This window comes from Cryptomeria japonica, chromosome 8 (genome assembly GCF_030272615.1).
Source record: "Cryptomeria japonica chromosome 8, Sugi_1.0, whole genome shotgun sequence".
Classification (NCBI taxonomy): domain Eukaryota; kingdom Viridiplantae; phylum Streptophyta; class Pinopsida; order Cupressales; family Cupressaceae; genus Cryptomeria; species Cryptomeria japonica.
Genome location: NC_081412.1, coordinates 302344126 through 302362489, shown reverse-complemented (window position 1 = coordinate 302362489; position 18364 = coordinate 302344126). Strand labels below are relative to the sequence as shown.

The 18364-nt window shown below is 36.3% G+C and overlaps 1 protein-coding gene across 2 annotated transcripts in view; it reads right to left on the bottom strand.

The window, feature by feature from the left end:
- Positions 1–1777: 1777 nt before the first annotated feature.
- LOC131060556 (uncharacterized) overlaps positions 1778–18364 on the bottom strand; it is a 31761-nt gene continuing 15174 nt past the window's right edge. For both annotated transcript variants that reach the window (XM_057993822.2, XM_057993821.2), the window contains exons 9-18: positions 13506–13598; positions 13119–13179; positions 12644–12976; positions 12238–12364; positions 8383–8482; positions 7564–7633; positions 7206–7358; positions 6988–7083; positions 6486–6802; positions 1778–2698 (exon numbers count right to left, since the gene is read on the bottom strand). In XM_057993822.2, coding sequence (XP_057849805.2) covers positions 2228–2698; positions 6486–6802; positions 6988–7083; positions 7206–7358; positions 7564–7633; positions 8383–8482; positions 12238–12364; positions 12644–12976; positions 13119–13179; positions 13506–13598 — 1821 coding nt within the window. In that variant the 3' untranslated portion in view covers positions 1778–2227. The remainder of the gene's footprint in view (positions 2699–6485; positions 6803–6987; positions 7084–7205; positions 7359–7563; positions 7634–8382; positions 8483–12237; positions 12365–12643; positions 12977–13118; positions 13180–13505; positions 13599–18364) is intronic.

Below are 18364 nucleotides of genomic sequence, written 5' to 3'. Positions count from 1 at the left end.
TTTCAAGAGATGGTGGTAGCAAAGTGTAACGTGGCGTTTCCTTTAGAGAGAGGGGATGCAGAGATTGTGGATAGACTAAGGATTCAGAGATTGTCTTTGTCTTTGACTTGTGTTAAGAGAGGAAGGAGGGTGAAAAATAAAGTTCAAAAGGTGGGGAGGTGGCGACCCCCTTTGACTGGAACTTTGAAGATCAATACTGATGGTTCTTCAAGAGGTAATCCTAAACTGACTGGGACTGATGGGGTTGGCAATGATTTTTTAGGCTCAGTAGTTATACTTTATTTTAATTTATGAAGGAACGCAATCTATCAACCTTGTGGAACATTTGGCGATCCTCTATGCTTTTGAGCGGGCCTATGCGTTGGGATGGTGCAGGGTTATCTGTGAATCTGATTCACATGTTTTGATTAATTTGCTAGTTGAACAGAAAATGTCTGATATTAATTTGCAGCCGGCTATGTTGGTGCAGCAAATTCTACATATTAGTTCTTTGATGGAGATGGTGTCTTTTGTCCATATTACAAGAGTGGAATAGGGCCACTGATTGTCTGGCTAAGTGGGCTTTTGAGCATAAAGATGGTTGGAAGATTGATGAGTGGGAACAAGTTTCTCATGAGTTCCAACGACTTGGAGGGGATTCTTGTTGAGGATGGGGATGGTAGTGGTGAAGGATGTTGATGTCTCTTGCTTTTGCTAGATATTTCATGTGGAATCGTGGGGCCTTGGCCCTTTATGTAATGCTCTTTTTTGAATTTCAATAAAGTTTTTACCTCTTTTTATAAAAATATATATATAATATACTAGTTACATCAATAACCCATATATATATAGAGAGAGAAAGAGAGAGAGAATCAACATGCTAGTCTTGTGATAAAATAATTTAAAAAATGAAAACAATAATAAAATAAATTTTTTGTAGGCTTTAGCATATCAACATAAAAATTACTCCATTAGTATGACGAAGTAACCTAAATATTCTGGGAATCCAACTCACCTGCTCAATAATGAGAATGCAGTGTCACACTTAGTTATGATAAAACCACTACAGGTTTTATCACACTGCATTCTCTCCTCACCTGAGTTTGACATCTCAATTAATTAAATAAATTTTGTGTAGGCTTTAGCATATCAACATAAAAATTACTCCGTTAGTATGACTAAGTAACCTAAATATTCAGGGAATCCAACGCACCTGCTCAATAATGAGAATGCAGTGTCACACTTAGTTATGATAAAACTACTACTGGTTTTATCACACTGCGTTCTCCCCTCACCTGAGTTTGACATCCCAATTAATTAATCAATCAAAAAAACTGTCTTAGTAACGATTAACTGCTGCTCCAATATTTTCTTCATGCTAGTTCTGCCAACCCCAAAAATGACACAGTTAGAGATACAATGGACATGGAGACGGTAGGCCAAACATCAACCAAACAATTGCGCTTTAACACTATACATGTTAGTTTTGCTAGTTCTAACATAATAATGATATATCAGTGATATTTATCTTCTCGGTGCTATGTAAATTTAGACCGCATTTTGCAGGAAGCCCATTTTCCCTGGTTGACTAGATACTGAAAGCAATATATTTAACTTCTTTGTGTTACTACCCATCAATGTATTGAATTCGTATTATAAATGCTGGCAAATCTTGTCAACAGTTTTCATGAAGTTGAGAGGGAAGCCTATAACCCCCTAAGAATGTCCAACAGGGCTATATTATTGAAACACAAAATATGACTAAAATGAATACCTTATGGCATACAACCCTTCCAAATTCAAAAAAACCATGATCGTGAGCAACAGCAAAACAGACAATTGTGTACCCTTCAGGAGAACAGAAGTAGCTAAATCGTTCACAAGAACCAATCAAAATGAACTTTACAGTAGAAGCATCCTCACAATCCTCATCTTGATATACCTGGACGTACAATTTCTAGTCTTTTGTCCATGCAATCCAGGCCAGGAAATCGGGCTTGGAAGAAAACCCAAGTCATCACATATGAAGTCCTGAAAAAATGTGATCTTGATTACACATCCTTGCAAAATACAATTGACATCTATTTTTGAAATATCATTTTACAGGCGTAAGCCCGGTCAAATTTCTGACAGGCTCCACTGCTATATCTGGAAAGCTACATCACAGCCTCCAATTAGTGCCACTCAAAAATGGGGCCTCAGTTAAAAATGGAAGGTCATATTCACTTTTTCCAAGTGCAGATGACCACTATGAATCTATGTTACGCTTGAATAAACTTTCAAATAGTTTAGAACTTTGTCCAAAAGCTCGGTTAGCATAAAATGATAAGCATAGCCTTAAAGATTGAAAATTTCCAAAAGCTTTATTGCGATCATTTGTTTGTATGGGGACACCATTGAGGCATACATAAGCCCCTTGCAAGTCCACATCTCTATTAGCAACTGAAAAGCTTTGGTAAATATGTCGAATTGCACCCAGGAAAAAGCAAACTGTAGTGACAATTAAACCCAGAAGTAATAGTGTCCTAAAATGTTGTTGCCACCATGGGCGAAGACCACCATCTCCTGTACAGAGTCCTTCCCCCGCTTCCTCACTACTGAATAGAGTCCTATCAGAACAATCCAGCCGGGCACCACATGCTGCATTGTATGATTTGCATGCCGAATGGCATACACGAAATCGATTATCACCATCTTTGTCACATCTTTGAATAGATATCTACAATAACATTCAGCAAAATAAAGGCAAATAAAAGCAATTAGTTCCAAATCCGGCAGCATATCCACTACAAATATATTTAAAAAACAAAAAAGGGAATTCAAATTGGCTTTACAATGCAAAAACATTAATTTATCCCAAAAAAAAATTAAAACCAATACAAAACAATTCAAAATCCATCTCAACTCAGCTTGGCACATAAAAAGCGATGACTCGTTAGGTCTAAAGAAAAACTATAGCAATCATGTGAGTGTCACACAATCAAGAAAAGCCAAAAAAGCATCAATTATATAGTAATCTAAAGACAATCACAGCATTTCTGCTCAATTCCATTTATTTGCATAGCAATCCCCTACTTTTTATAGTACAATAATCTAACAATAAAAATGATCTACCATGATACCTGGAACAAATTTCTGTAATAAATATAGAGACAAGTTGAAGAGAGACAAGGACCATGTGAGAAGTTCATTTGCAATTGTGGGATTGGCTACACCTTTCCTATTTTCTATTGATGGTATTAGACTCTTAAATTAAGTATAATCTAGAAATTACAATGCCATGCAAAATGCACAATGAGGTGAGCAATAACTAAAAACAGGTCAGAACCCAAAAGTTGAAATCATCAAAAGTTGCACATTTCTGCCTCCCTGAGGAATTAACAAAGCAAAACTTTGTCCTCTGGCTCCAAATCTTTTCAGGAGTTCTGTTACCATGGTGACATCATATAATTAGATTGAAAATAAATTCTAATTTTAAAAGTTTCAAATGTTTAAAATGTTTTGTTCAAAATAGCTGTCATTTTGCTCACAGACTACAATAATATTTTCATGGAAAAAGCAAAATCACTTCATTGAATCTATATACTGCGGAGTAAATTTTTGCTGGAGAGTTGCAGAAGATACAGTTTCTCTCAAGACGTTTACTCCAAGTCATAGTTGCAGAAATCACAAGAAAATTGCAATTTCTCACTGCTCGTCCCTTTTTCCAATTGTACAGTGTTCCACAGGGATGTATCCCCACCCCCCCAAGAAAAACCATGTCCCCCATATGGGAGCATTTTCGAGACTTGGGGACTTGAGGGAAAAGCCCCCCCCCCAGCACCACCACCTCTGCCAGGGGCACCGCCAGGTCCTTTGCTATATGGCTCATGCCATTATAGACCACTTGCAACCTTCAACTTCATGAAAACTAGTTTGCCTTTCATCAGGCACCGCAGAGATGTTAAATTGCAGATTTTGCCTTAAGATTTCAATTCACCTCATTTTGTATATCAGCACTGCCCACCCCACCCCCTACTGCCGCCATCCCCCCTGCTGTCCCCTCGCCCTCCACAAATTTAGGCCCCTGGTCCCCTTATCCCTGACACTCATCCCCCATCCCACATCCCCTCATCAGGAAACTCCATGGAACTATGCAATTTTTCAAACCTAAAAATCACTTGGAACAGGTTTTTGTCGATTTATTCCCAATTTTTTTTTTATTTTGTTGACCAACTAAATCACTTAAATCACATATTCCCAAACTTTGGCAATAAATCTGCAAAAAAAAGTGACTTTAACCTAGTATACAATTTTTCCTTTTTCTTCCAAAAACCCAAACCCTAACCTGTTTTTTTCACTCTTTGCCTGCTTTGCACTTGTTTCTTTTTTTTTCCAAAATCCTAACCCTGCCCAATTTTTTCCCCAATTAAATCAAGATTTGATGCAATTTTTATCTTCTGGTTCACCAATTAATTCCCAAGAACATTTTTTTCTGCTACGCTCCAAGCCACCAAATACACCCTGCGTCATCAGACAAGCGACCACAGTATCTTGATAAATCTGTGGCAAAGATGCCTGGACGATACATGCTTCATCTCACCAATGCATACTATTTGCATCATCTAGATTTTAATTTTGGGTTGATTCTAGACGTACCAAAAATCCACAACACTGAAGAAAACCTGCAAAAGGATGTCAAGCATGTATTTTGCATTGAGAAATCTCTCTTCTTTTTTAGGGTGTGCTGGATTGCTATTTATGAATGTTTGCGATGTCTTTGTAAATCAAATCCAAGATAACCTGTTTAATTTTTTTACTTTCAAACCGTCAGTTTTGCATCCTCTAGAATCCTAGATATCTTAATGTTTTCCTCACCAAGCTTCCAGGAGAATGGGTGTGTTTCAGGTGACAGGTACAGCACAAAAAGTTCTTGATTTTTGGAACTGCCAGGGGACAAGCAGGGGCACAGAAATATTTTTTAATTAATAAACACCTCATGCATATTAATTTACATAATGTACGCATTATAAATCAACCAAAAATATGAGTGGAATGGCACTGCACCATGAAAGTTGCATTAGGAAAGAAAACCCTAGAAAGCCACACTTAAGTACAAAAAACAAATAATCAATTTCAAAACAAATCAAAAATCTAAGGAGCACTTAAAATACATTTTGTTGATAACAGAAATAAAAAGTATAAATATAATACAGTAATCACTAATAGCACTTTGATCAAAAACCATAACTGCAGACAATTAAGATGAGAGAAACTCAACTATAGTTAATTGTTGATGATTCCGAAGCATAGTTAATTGTGCTGATTTTACAAAGCCTCAATCGGTGCCAAATTTAACCAAAGCAATTACATCTAGATTTGATTGGCTTACAGCCAGCCAGTATTAGAGTCAACACTTTTCAATATATTTAGTAGAAAAATGGGATTGATGTCTATTGGATGAATGCTTAATAAGTAGCAGCCACGGTTGCATTTAATTTTGAAACAAGTGGTGGGGGACAATAAGTTCATACCCTTGATACTTTCAATTCCAGAAGGGTCCTGGACATCTCAAAACTGCCATGAGACCACTTCAAAGTATGGTCAAACTTATCATTATAAACCACATTAACATCACTGCTATTACACACCCAAGCTCACCAACAGGTAGACTTTGAGCTATCCCCTAAGATTAATCTTGTGGATGAGGGCAACAGTTGAAACAGCAAACTTTCACAAAGGAGTCCCAAAACTGAAATTCCCATTTGCATGCAGCTACCACAATAACCCAAAGAGGCACTCAACTTACATAATTGTCAACATCATGCACAGGGATTTTGAGCCCCTAATCATGTCCCAAATCAGCCTGGTTCCCTTTGATGCCAAGATGCAACATTTGCAATAAACAAATTAGGTAATAGATAGCCAATGCGATACAGCCTATTGCCACGTAAATTAAAGAAAATGAAGTTGAACTAATTTTTTTGCCAAGTAGATTCATTTTATCATATTTGTAATGTTAAAACTTCAATGTTAACAGCCTTCTTTGTCTGATTGGTAAATGGCAGATGCTTTGCACACCTGTCGTGATGTATTACCATAACCGTCATGTTGACCATCTTTATCATCTGTTGAAATTAATTCCAATTGCTTTCTATGTTTAGGGATTCAATTGAACATACGATTTCTGAAAGCTCTAAGCCTAAGAATTCCTTGTATTCTTGATAATACTGATTATTCCCCATGCACAGAAAAAGAAATTACAAAGAGCTTTGCCAACTATGTGGTTATTATTAATTTGTTATGAACATCCTAAGAATTTCATTATTTCAGACATTTGAGATACGTTTACATATTGACAGTTACATCAAATATTTTTAGGGAGTGGATTTGTTACATAATTCTCAGTAGTGAATTTGTTACATAATTCTCAGTATTCAGCTAAAGTTCAAGAAGGGCATTTGAACATAAGAAACTCTATCCAGAAACATATCAAAAAAAATATGGAAAATCAAGCGAAATCTCACCCAGCAAGCCAGACGCTTTGCTGCTGCTGCACAGTACCCATTATCCAAAATACCAAACAGTATGCGGCTACTGGGAATCAGCCTGTTATAGTTTGGCATAACAACAGCTGCTTCTAACTGCTGCAGAATACTTGGTTCACTTGGAGCACAGTGTTGACCTCCTACATCCCATACCATGACATCTCCACACATTGAGAGACTTGAAAATAGAACACTGCTGTTTTGGCAAGTATATCCTGCATAATCAGAGCACCTAAACTCACAAACACCATTATCACAAACACCTCCATGTAAGCTGCATTGCTCATCACAACCAGCTGCACAATGAACACCATTTGTCAAAATGTAAGAAAAGAGGGCAATGTTTAGTTGATTAAAAACTTTTTACAACTTTCTTTGCATAATGAAAGGCATTGTTTAGTTGCTAAATGCACAATTTGGCAGAGGTCAGACTAAAGCAAAAGTAGTCATGAAAAAATGGAAAGAAATGAAAGAACCATACCAGTTGAACAGTCAGTTCCTGTATAACCCAGTTCACAATCACATACTCCATTTGAATTGCATGTACCATGCCCACTGCAATTTGCAGGGCAAGTTCCTGAACAACATAAATCCTCTCTGAGAACTTCACAGTTATACAGATGATAGTATGATATCTAAAATTAAAATAATAGAAACTTGCAGGACCACCACCTTCCATACAGTACTGAAGGAACTTACTTGTTCTACAGTCATTGCCAATAAATCCTAAAAAGCAGTGACATTTTCCACCAATGCACTCCCCATTATAGTTACATGAATTTGGGCATTGACCATGTAGGGTCAAAGAATTATCCCCACAAAGTTCATTATAAGGAGGGCATAATAACTCCCCTGCAACAGAACTTCAATAAATCAAACAGAGCACTAAAGTTAAGGATTCCATCTAATAGGCTAGAGATGTTTCATATCAGACAAAGGATCTTATATAGTTGAGGTTTGCAATAGAAGATCGGGAGAGTGTGCCCATGACAAATAATATCTTAAAATAATCATTTATGATGCTGCAGCTTATAATGTTACATGTCAAAAGTCATACCATTAAAACCAGTAAAGAGTATTGCTCCACCAGCTTCAGGACAAGCTTTCCATATACCATCAACAGCAATCTGGAGAAAGATTTAACATTTAATCAACAAACAAATTAGTTGCTTTGATTTGTAGCTGAAGCAATATGTCAAACTCAAACACCCAAAGATATTCTTTTAAGATGTGTGGGAATAAGTTTTCATGTTGCCTTGCAACATGTGCAACAATTCAAAATATCTATTAGAGCTGAAATTTTAACAGAGGACTTTTCTGGCTTTTGATCAAAATTGTATTGTGTCAAAAGAGAATTTAAACTTTGGGATGCTGTTTTAATATTCTTGGAAACCATGCTTAATTTCAGCCTTTCTTATTGACCTGAGAATTTTCTAAAGACTGTATTTAATCTCTTAGGTGTTTTTCTGTTCATCTGAAAATTTGAATCAAATGGTTAAATTGTATTTCTAAGACAATTTTGTTTCCATGCACGAAGTTATTGGTAACATAGCTTACATGTACAAAAGCCAATCAAAGCCCCATGGTTTTTGAAACCACATACTTTACTGGAAGGTTTCTATCGATATTCTCATGTTAAAGTTGTAACAGATCTTTTATTGTGTTGAACATGGGCACAGATACCAAGCGTGAGGTTTGCCATGGAAAGAAATATCCTGTACCAATAAGAACTGAGGGCTATAACAGGAATATAAAGTTTAGTTCTTTTGTAAAATGTTATAGAAACGAATCCCTAAATCAATTTACCAGAAATCAAATTTCTTATAAACAGAGAGATAAATGAACTACTACAAATTAGCATAGACTATATTCTCACCTCCAATTTTTTATTTCGACAACGATGCTGATAACAACCATTGCCTTGTGTTTGAGTTCCTCGAACAAATCCTGTTCGAACCAAAGATGATGCCATGCACCTGGGAAACCATTAGATAGTAAATTAGTAATTATAAAATAAAATAATAACTATGGATATCCACTATATGGTTAAAAGAAATACAAGTACTAGGTTATAAACTTAAATCAAGGAAGTAAAAGATAAGAAGCTAAAAATCAAGACCTTATTTTATACAATTGATTAAGATAAGCTCCGATATTGAGAAATGAAGGAGCTCTGCTAGGATTCTGTATATATCTATCAGAAGTTTATTAATTTCTATGTTATATGCTTTTAATTCAGATCTGTAGATATGGATTGAGGCATTCTACTTGATTTTGAGGATGGTGCAGGAAAGCGGGGAATATTTGTGCCCCAGGTCAACCCTGTTTCCATCAAATTTTGATTGGAGAAATATCTTCAACATTTGCAAGGATTATGGTGGCTGTCATTGGTAAGACAGAAAGCAAAACTATTAAGCAAATCATTGGACTACTATTCATAAGACTTGCTTAGAAGCAAGAGCCTATAGTTCTATTCTGCATTATTCCTCATACATGGGTTGATATGCAGATTTATTTAAATCCAGCTATGCTTGGATTATGTATGCCTGACCAAACAAATACTAGAAAATAATCTTTTGGGAAAGCCCATGGTTTTCCAGGCGTGCTGAGCTTTTCAAAATAGATTGGCACATTACCTACAAAAGAGATTTCAATCAAAGCCCCAGTCAGGATGCATGTTCTATCTATGCTCTCACGAGTTTTGAAATAAATGTCTTCAAGCAAGTGAGAAAACTTGTCGAGTGTGCCATGAGTATTGGGCACCAAGTAAGAGAATGTCCCTCTGTTGCCAGTCCAGATGCATGTTTTATCTATGCTCTCACAAGTTTTGAAATAAATGTCCTCAAGCGAGAAACCTTGTCAAGTGTACCATGAGCATGGGCACCGAGTAAGAGAATGTCCCTCTGTTGTGCAACAACTGGCTGCCCAAATCCCAATAAAGGGAAATCTGAGACAACTGATTTTCAGAAGCCAAAGAACAAATTTGCAGCCAAATCTAAAAACAGAAAAATCAGGGCAGGAAAAATAAGACCCAGATCATGAAATACTAATAGATAAAATATAAAAAATATAAAAAGTCCCCCAAAAATAAAATGTTTTTGTGGCCCTTGAAAATGAGGAGCTTATCCCTGAAACTTCACATAAATCAGATAAGGAGACAATGTCATACCCCCACCTTAATAACATTTTCCACACCATCTTAAGGATGAGTTTAGATATAGTTCAGAAAATCATCTTAATAATAAGAATTCACGATTTTCTTCTAAGGCTGAGAATCGACAGATAAGGACTTAAACATTCTTAATATTCTTTCCCTTGATCGACAACTGTCATGTCCTCACCATGATGTCTCCATCCACATTAAGAAAAAGGGGGGAAATTGTCTTACTGGAAGTAAGACTTCACAATTTCCCCTCCATCGTAATTATCTATAAAATCTGCAGTAGACCTAATCAAGTAAAGATCATTGAATGCTCCTCACCCATAGTGATTACATTTAATTCTGAAAGATAGATTAATCAAGATATGTTATGATGGAATGGTTAGATAAAACAGAATAAAATGTCCCTAACCGATAGTTATGAAGGAACACATAATTATGAAGAGATACAGCTCTTCCAGGAAGTGCCATTTGTACATATCTTGCATATTCTCATCATATGGTGTATTTTCCTTATAATTGCTTACTTGCATATTCTCGTGCATTTTCCTTATAATTGCTTGCTTGCATATTCTCATCATATGTACCTGCATATGTTCTAAACATTTACAACCAAGATAGTAGGAGAGGGGTTTGCAAGTAGGGGAACAGTGTTGGAGTCATCCTCTAGGCATGCCACCTCATGGAATAAGACCGGGGAGTCCCATGAGGCCAAATAGGTGCAGAGGGTGCTGCCTTTGGGCCTATAAGACCGGGGAGTCCCATGAGGCCAAATAGGTGCAGAGGGTGCTGCCTTTGGGCCTATAAGGATGGATTTCCTGGGTACCCTATTGTAAAGAGCCGCCATACTCTCTATCTTGGTAAATAGATGCATTAATCATAAGGAATAGGATAATGGTGGAAAAGTTGAGGAAAACGGTGATAGGATACCTCACTAGATATTCCACATCATTTGAATGGCATGGGCCACATGAGTCCAAGGGGGATAAGGTCTGCCCTTGGGCCTAGGGTAGAGGGTCTCTGGGGTACCCCTCTTAATCATCCTATCCTATGCCCTTCTATAATTGACTTCTCTCAAACATAATTTAATCTTGTAATTAGGACTCTGCTTTATATATTTATGATTTGAATTTTCTAATTAATAGATCTATTTAATAAATAATGATTATGTGTATTTCCAAACTTACCTGCAGGGTTTCAATCAAAGTAACAGGTATCTCTAAACCCTACTCTACCTCAATTAGGGCAAAATTTGGGTACTTATAATTTGGGGACATTACAAATAAATCTTGAGGATACCATGATGACAGTTGTACTAAAAAAATTGCATGGAGAACATTTACATCCAATACAATGAAATAGAGAGATTATCATAGAAAATGCTGTCAAACGCCATTAAGAGGAATAAAATTATCACAACTCTGGAGATTGGACTCAGAGACTAAAGTAAAGATTGTTCAAGCAATGGGAAAAAATACCAGTAGAAAAAAGAAAGATATAACATTCATAACAATATATAAAAACAAACACAGGGTGAACATGGTTCCAAGTTCTCAGATTCAACTTGAAGAAAGTCTGAGAAGGAATGAGATCAAGAAACCTTACTATATTCTAATCAAAGAGAAATAGTGAAGAAACAACCTACTTACAAATATTTGATCTCCAGAGGGCACAGAACCAACAATGGAAGAAGTAACCTTCATATTAATTTTTTGTCAAGGATGAAGAAGATTACAACTGAAATTAAGATTAAAACCACGATGAAGGAGCTCATGTGATCGTAAATTACATATTATTGGTCTTTATTGCAATTTCTAGTCATCTATTTTAGAAAAGTGATTTATGATTTCTGGACATTTATTTTATGTGTGATTTACAGTCATCCATTGCACTTCTGCATTTTCTGGTCTTAAATTAAAGTCTCATGCTTTGGTCGTGAATTTCAATCTTGGTTCTCTGGTTGCTGGTTGCAAGTAGAGTAATCACAACAGTGTGGATGGCCTGCTTTGCAAAATAAGGGATAAAGTACAGGCAGAAGTGTAGATAGCACGCACTACACAAAGAAAAGATTGCATGAAGACTTCAAACTATAGATGTATAAGAAAGGTTTGCATAAGTCTTTTAAGTCTAGATTTCTACCACTGTTTTCTCAATATAATCTAGTAACTTGCTCTCCCATTTTTGGTGGTATATCATTAAAGTCTATATATACCTTTATAAAGTTCAACAGTAAATAAGATCAAAGAATTCCTAATTTAAGAGAGATTTAAGGGTTTTAATATTTTATGTTTTAATCACAAGCTCAGATAAACAGGACAATTACTATAAAGAAAGCTTGTATGCTGTGTCCTCCAGTATCACACACATACATGAAGTTGGGTTTTATTTGCAAACATTTTTTAATAGAAATAGGACTCTTATATTTAAGTTGTTAAGTAATCAATCCAAAATTTGTTTTAGTAAGATGGTTTGATAGACACTTCAAGACAAACAAGTTCATGGCAGTGTAGTAGCATGAATTGCAAACCAAATAAGTTTAAAGAACTACCCAGCTAGACTCATTGAATCTACCTGGAATCAGGACCACGCATTTCTCCCAGCATACGGTCAGGCGGTCGTGCACTGTTTGTATCAGTGCATGAACCATCTGAATATGCTACAAAATATGTACAATAATCTGCCAATGAAGATTGGCCACCTGCAAGAAGACAGGAATCGGTGTTAAGAAATTAAAAAACAGTGTCTGGCTGATACTTAAATCTCTAGAAACTTGGAAATTAAAAATCAGTCTTAGTAGTTAGTATAACAAGTTGAAATAATGATAATATCTGATTTCAAGTATTAACAACAAGAATATAAGCTTTTTCTCCTGTCCACATTCAAAACATCTCTTTCAATTGTTGCAAAAACACTTTTAATCCTTAGGACCAAAGAGCCATCATCATCAGCCCTGGAATCATTAAGCTTATAGAATCACCTTTATTGGGCTGAGGAAAATAGCGAGCCCACTGTGGCAACTCGCCACTATAGCTTACAATTGGGCAATAACCTTCAGCCTCTCTATTATAAGTACAGCCTGAAGAGTGTGAAGAATTACAATGGTAAGCCCCCTTCCACTGATTGCAGGGAGAACTAACAAAATCAGCTCCTTGATGTCGGCCCCAATCAAGCTGTTCAGCCATACTATAGTTTGCTTGATACCACCCACTATCCTCCAAAAGAGCTAGTGTCATTGGTGAAACAACAGACCTTGTGTCAACAGAGCCAGTCATTATCTCATTCATCAAAAGTCTCTTCTCCCAATGTGATCCTGCAGTTACATAAGTGGTGAAGAAGCTTTAGAGAAAAATGCACAAAGCAGCACATGTCAATCGCTGCAAATGTCATAGATTACGAAGAGTGCCCAAGCAATTGAACCAAATAAAAAACAATCGAATGATTTTATAACTGACCTGCTGTACCCCTTCCTCCTCCATCTTCAAGTTCTAAACCAGAAAACTCACTGGAAAATGCCTGGCAATAAAAACAATGCATTTAATATTTCAATATGGTGCAAAACTCTACTTCACCAGATAGCAGAATATAAGACTTTAAACTAGTGTGAAAGATAGAGAGTAAACAAAAGCAATTAAGTTGAGCCATCTGAGATACCTGTAGTCTATCTTACAAATACACACAAAACATATAGACTTGATTTTAATTTATGAATATTTCAAAGATATTGTCACATAAAAGTCACTGGACAAAACCAGCTTCATTAGAATGAAAGAAGATCCTAGCTTTTGTTGTAATAATACTCTACAAATGACCTGCCACAGTAAGACGGATATAGGGCCTACCCCATAGTGCAGCCTCGAGTGCATGACGACACGTGGAAGCACAACTCGAGTCACCATTCGACCAAGTTTTGAATCCATGGACTGTGTCACAACCTGAAATTTGCCCAAGTGAAAGGTGTCAACTTGACTGAAAGTAAAATCTAAAATAACTCTTCTATCACATGTCCACTCTGGTCAGACTACTGTGCACCAAATAATACAAGACGAACCCAAAATCAGCATTGCCATTTGAAAATTCAAAATAATAAAACAATATTAGCCTGGTTCATGCACTAAAGATGATACCTAAATTTCAATATCATTTTAAATGTACAAATATAAAAAAATTCTTGTATGTCCATGATTATTGGATTTACCCCCTTTGGAGTCTATAATCAATAGTTTTAGAACAAGGTGTTCAGCAACTGTTAATTTATAGTTTTGACCCAAGAATTCTCATATTCAGTCACAACAGTTATGCTAAATAACAAAACCATCCAATTCATATTACACAATATGAGCGTACAAAATCTGATTGACCTCAACAGCTTCTGATCTCCTTTGCACTAGTCTAACCTTAGTAAAATAATGCATTAGTTACAATGAGCTATGGGTCCACCCGCAGATTCCCATATTTGGGTACATGTTGTCTATTCCAATGATTGTATAGACCATATGGACTTAATATGGCTCATAACTGACAAGTCATATGATATGAAGTTGGATCATTTTCTGACTTGCCATATAGTTTAAAGTCTGGTCATAATCTGGCAAGTCATCTAATCTATACTCTGGTCATAATCTGGCAAGTCATCTAATCTATACTCTGGTCATAATCTGGTAAGTCATAATACATTAGTTATAATGAGCTATGGTTTCACCCCCAGATTCCAATATTTTGGTAAATGCGGTGCAAAGTATTCCAAATATATAATAGCCTAGATGGACTAAGTTTGGGTCATATTCTAACAAGTCATATAATCTGCAGTTTTATCATACCTTGACAAGCCATCTAATCTATAGTCTGGTCATTCTCCGACAAGCAATATAATCTGTTGTCTGCTCATACTTTGATAAGCTATATAATCTAAAGTCAGTTCATGCTCTTCGGAGTGACCACCATGCATAAATGATGTACAGTGGCAACAAGCTGGAAACCTACAGAAACAAAATAATAAAATAAAAACCATGGCATAATTCTAAATGGCTTATAACAATCATTCCATGCTAGAAAAGTTAACAAGGCACAAGCAAAAGACTGAAATTGTGCCCAAAATAAGCAGAAACCTATATTCCTTTTAATGATAGACAAATCTGATTGTTAAGAAATCATTAGTTCTCCCCCATTCAAGGGATGGAATTATAGACAAATCTGCAGGTTAATAATAGACAATCCTAGAGCAGAAGTCATCTGAGATAATGAAGGGAAACTCAACAAAGCTGCTTTAAAGAAATTGTCAGATGGATCTAATAATGAGGTTGAGACTCAAGCAATGCTATTAGGGCTTCATCTCACAACTCAATGTGGAACAAAATCATTGCAAATTCAAGGAGATTCCACTGTTCTCTTTTATGCCATTTGAAATAAAGACCCTTAATGTTAGAAAACTGTAATATCCTTCATAAAATGTGATCTCTTCTGGAGTCTTCAACAATTACAGTGGGACGTTGTTTTCAAGAGGTCCATGACGCTGCTGATATCTTTGACAAATTTGGCATTCATGTGCAAGGTAACTTAATTGTGGATTCCTCTAGTTTGGATGGTCTCTCTGCAAGCTGGCATAAAAATAAAGGTCTAAGTTCTAACTGATCACTCAAACATCCAATTAGAGGGCTCAAGACTTGGTAGTAATCATTAATGATAGGTTGAGTGATTCAATTACGATAGTTACTCCTTTATTCAATAATTGTTCTACAATGCAATCACATTCTCCAAAGCATTACTTCATATGGGGCCTGACATTAATTCTTAGCAAATTCCATGTCATTTTACATTCAGACATGTTAGGTTGCCGAATTTTTCTCGCTGCAGTTTACAGCAGTGCATACAATGGATCCCTCTTTTCATCTTAATTCAAAGAAGCAAGAGGTTGCCTTTTGCAGGCCAGACACCAAATTGAGACTCGAGTATATCTTTGTAATACAGTCACAAGCCATAGTGAATGTCATTCACAAGGTAATAGGATCTGCTTACTTAGAGGTAGATGTTCGGAGCAGGGTTAATAACTTAATAGTGATTTTTCCTCCATGATCATTTGTAACTTGTTGGATTTATTGCATGACAAGGGCTTGGTAAAAGCAATTTCGGTTCATTATTGCAGGGAGAAGAATCTGGCCACAGCCACCACCAACCCTGGCTCGGTCAATCCTCTTCCCATAGCACAATTGTCAAGTTCATGGGAATAGTATGGATGATCTCATTCCATTAGTTGAAATCTAGGTTTATGCCAATGGTGAACATGGTCAATAATCTGAAACAACGACTGCAAAAAAGCATAGCAGACTTTGAGTGGCTGAATTTGGCACGGTTTCAATTGCCCATACTACCACACTCTGCTCACCCTGTATGCTGAACGTGCTGCTCATCCTGGTAGGGCCATTCAGTACTTGATCAGGATAGCTGGGCTTCTGATTATTGGCAAGGGCACTGGTGCTGGGACAAGCAGGGCTGTGGAAGGTACTGGAACTGTATAAGCATGTAATGGCTTCATGATTTACATAGTAGTTCAGGCATAATTTTGAATGTATAGATGTATGCCTATTTAAGTTTAGCTTTCCTATTTTGTGCTGCCACCCTTTGGAGCAAATCCACAGTGAATGTAAGCACATGATTGGAAACATGATACTATTTCTATGTACCTCTATTTAATATAAAAGTGTGGACCCCATGTACACATTTAATCATCAGGAAAAGAAAAATAAAATATCATAAATTTGAATGCTATGGAAAAATTCAAATATTTGGCACCACAAATATGTAACAAATGTTAGCACTCATTTATTCTCTATGTTGATGTTCTATAAGACCTCCATTGATTAACTTAAAACTACCAAGACATTTCAAAAAACTATTCAATCATTAAAGATTGCAATTTTTGTTCAGACAAACAAATCAAAATGTCTATAGAAAGAACATTTATAGAAGATTTGCTCATATTGCTGATTTTCAAGCATTAACATGTAATATAGCCATTTAAACTTCAGGAATCAAAAGTAAACAATGAATTCTAAATATAGGATCACAAAAAAGAATAGAATGTAAGAATTTACATTAATGTCCACAAACAACCAAAATAAGTCGATTGAGCTCAAGAAATGCAACTATAGACAATAGAAAGAGGGAGGTAATATATATTTTAAGTGTACCATATTTAACAATGGTACTATATTAGAAACAGCTTATTACTTTTTAAACAAGAACTGCATGAAAGAGAAGACTTTAGACAGAGGCAAATTTGCAAATGAAAATTGTCAAATTTCGATCTGGAGAACACCTGTTGTAGCATTTCGCAAGGTTTTCAGAAGATTAAAACAACATACAAAAAATAACGTATAAATATGTATCTGGATTATGGTGTTTATTACTTATCCAAAATGGGCTGCCTAGGACTTGAACCCAAGACCTCCCTATTGATGTGGTTTTTATGACACCTCAAACAGAAAATAAAATACCAAGGTATTCTATCCTCTTTTGAACAAAGTAACCTCATATGTTATACAACATGATCAAATGAGATGACTCCAAGGTTTATAATGCGAACAATGCGACTTAATTGTCGTGGATAGACTCGGTGTTGTGATGTGATTTTGCTGGAATCACAAGGGGACTTAAGCTTTGCTTGAACATTGCTGGAACACGGACTCTAATTGCCTTAACTTACTTGGAAAATAAAGACAAAAGGGATAAAGGTTTAGAAATCCTATACTAATCCTAAGAATGTAAGAGATGATTGTGGAATCGGTAACACCAAACCAAGCTTTGCTGTGCCATGCGGGAACAAACCACACAAAGATGGTGCAATCTACTAAGGGTAAGCAAATGATTTTCATATCACCCATGCAAACCAACACCATGAACAATGAGCATTAAGTAATTGAAGTTAATGCTTTTAATCAGGTTCACTTCAACCACACGCTGCAATTTGCAATCAACAAACTCCGAGTGGTATGAACATTAGGTTTCACCATTTATCAATAATAAGGTCTTCCAATCATCTAATTAACATCTACGCTATGAGAAGTAGAGACCATACAACAAGTTGAAATAGCACACCAAAATCCACCATGACTTCAATGAAAATAGCATGTTTATAACAACAAGCCTTGGCACCAATCTCCTTTGCTCCTATTCTACTCAATCTCCTTTCCTCCTATTCTACTGTTACTAACTGTCTTCTATCCTCTAACTAATAATCATCCACTGTCTATTAACCTTTACAACTGAGAGGTTTGACGTTCTACTTCTGTGTGTTTCAGGAGGTTCTGGTTTCTTAATGGTAGGCTGTCAGAATTCCTATGGGGTTCAACCTGCACCTTAGCACTGGATCATATTGATTGACAGGGGACCCATATCTTTGGCTTATTTTGAAGCAGTCATCTTTTGCTTGGTCAGTGCTGTCTTGTGGAAACAAGGCCATTACTGGACACTTCCATGAGGATGTAATTCTGGTCATTCCTAGCTGGACGCACATCTTACTACTGTGGCTTTTTTTTTTGTTCAAACACTTTTGACTGTTACTGGACCCACATGCCAAGTGTTTATCCTTTTATAGAGGACATGGGTATTATTGCCTGCAGTTACCTATTGGCTGTTGCCGGTTCCTTCTGCTGGGGTTTCAAGTGGATCATGGCTTTTCTTCCCAGCAAATCCTGTCTGTCAG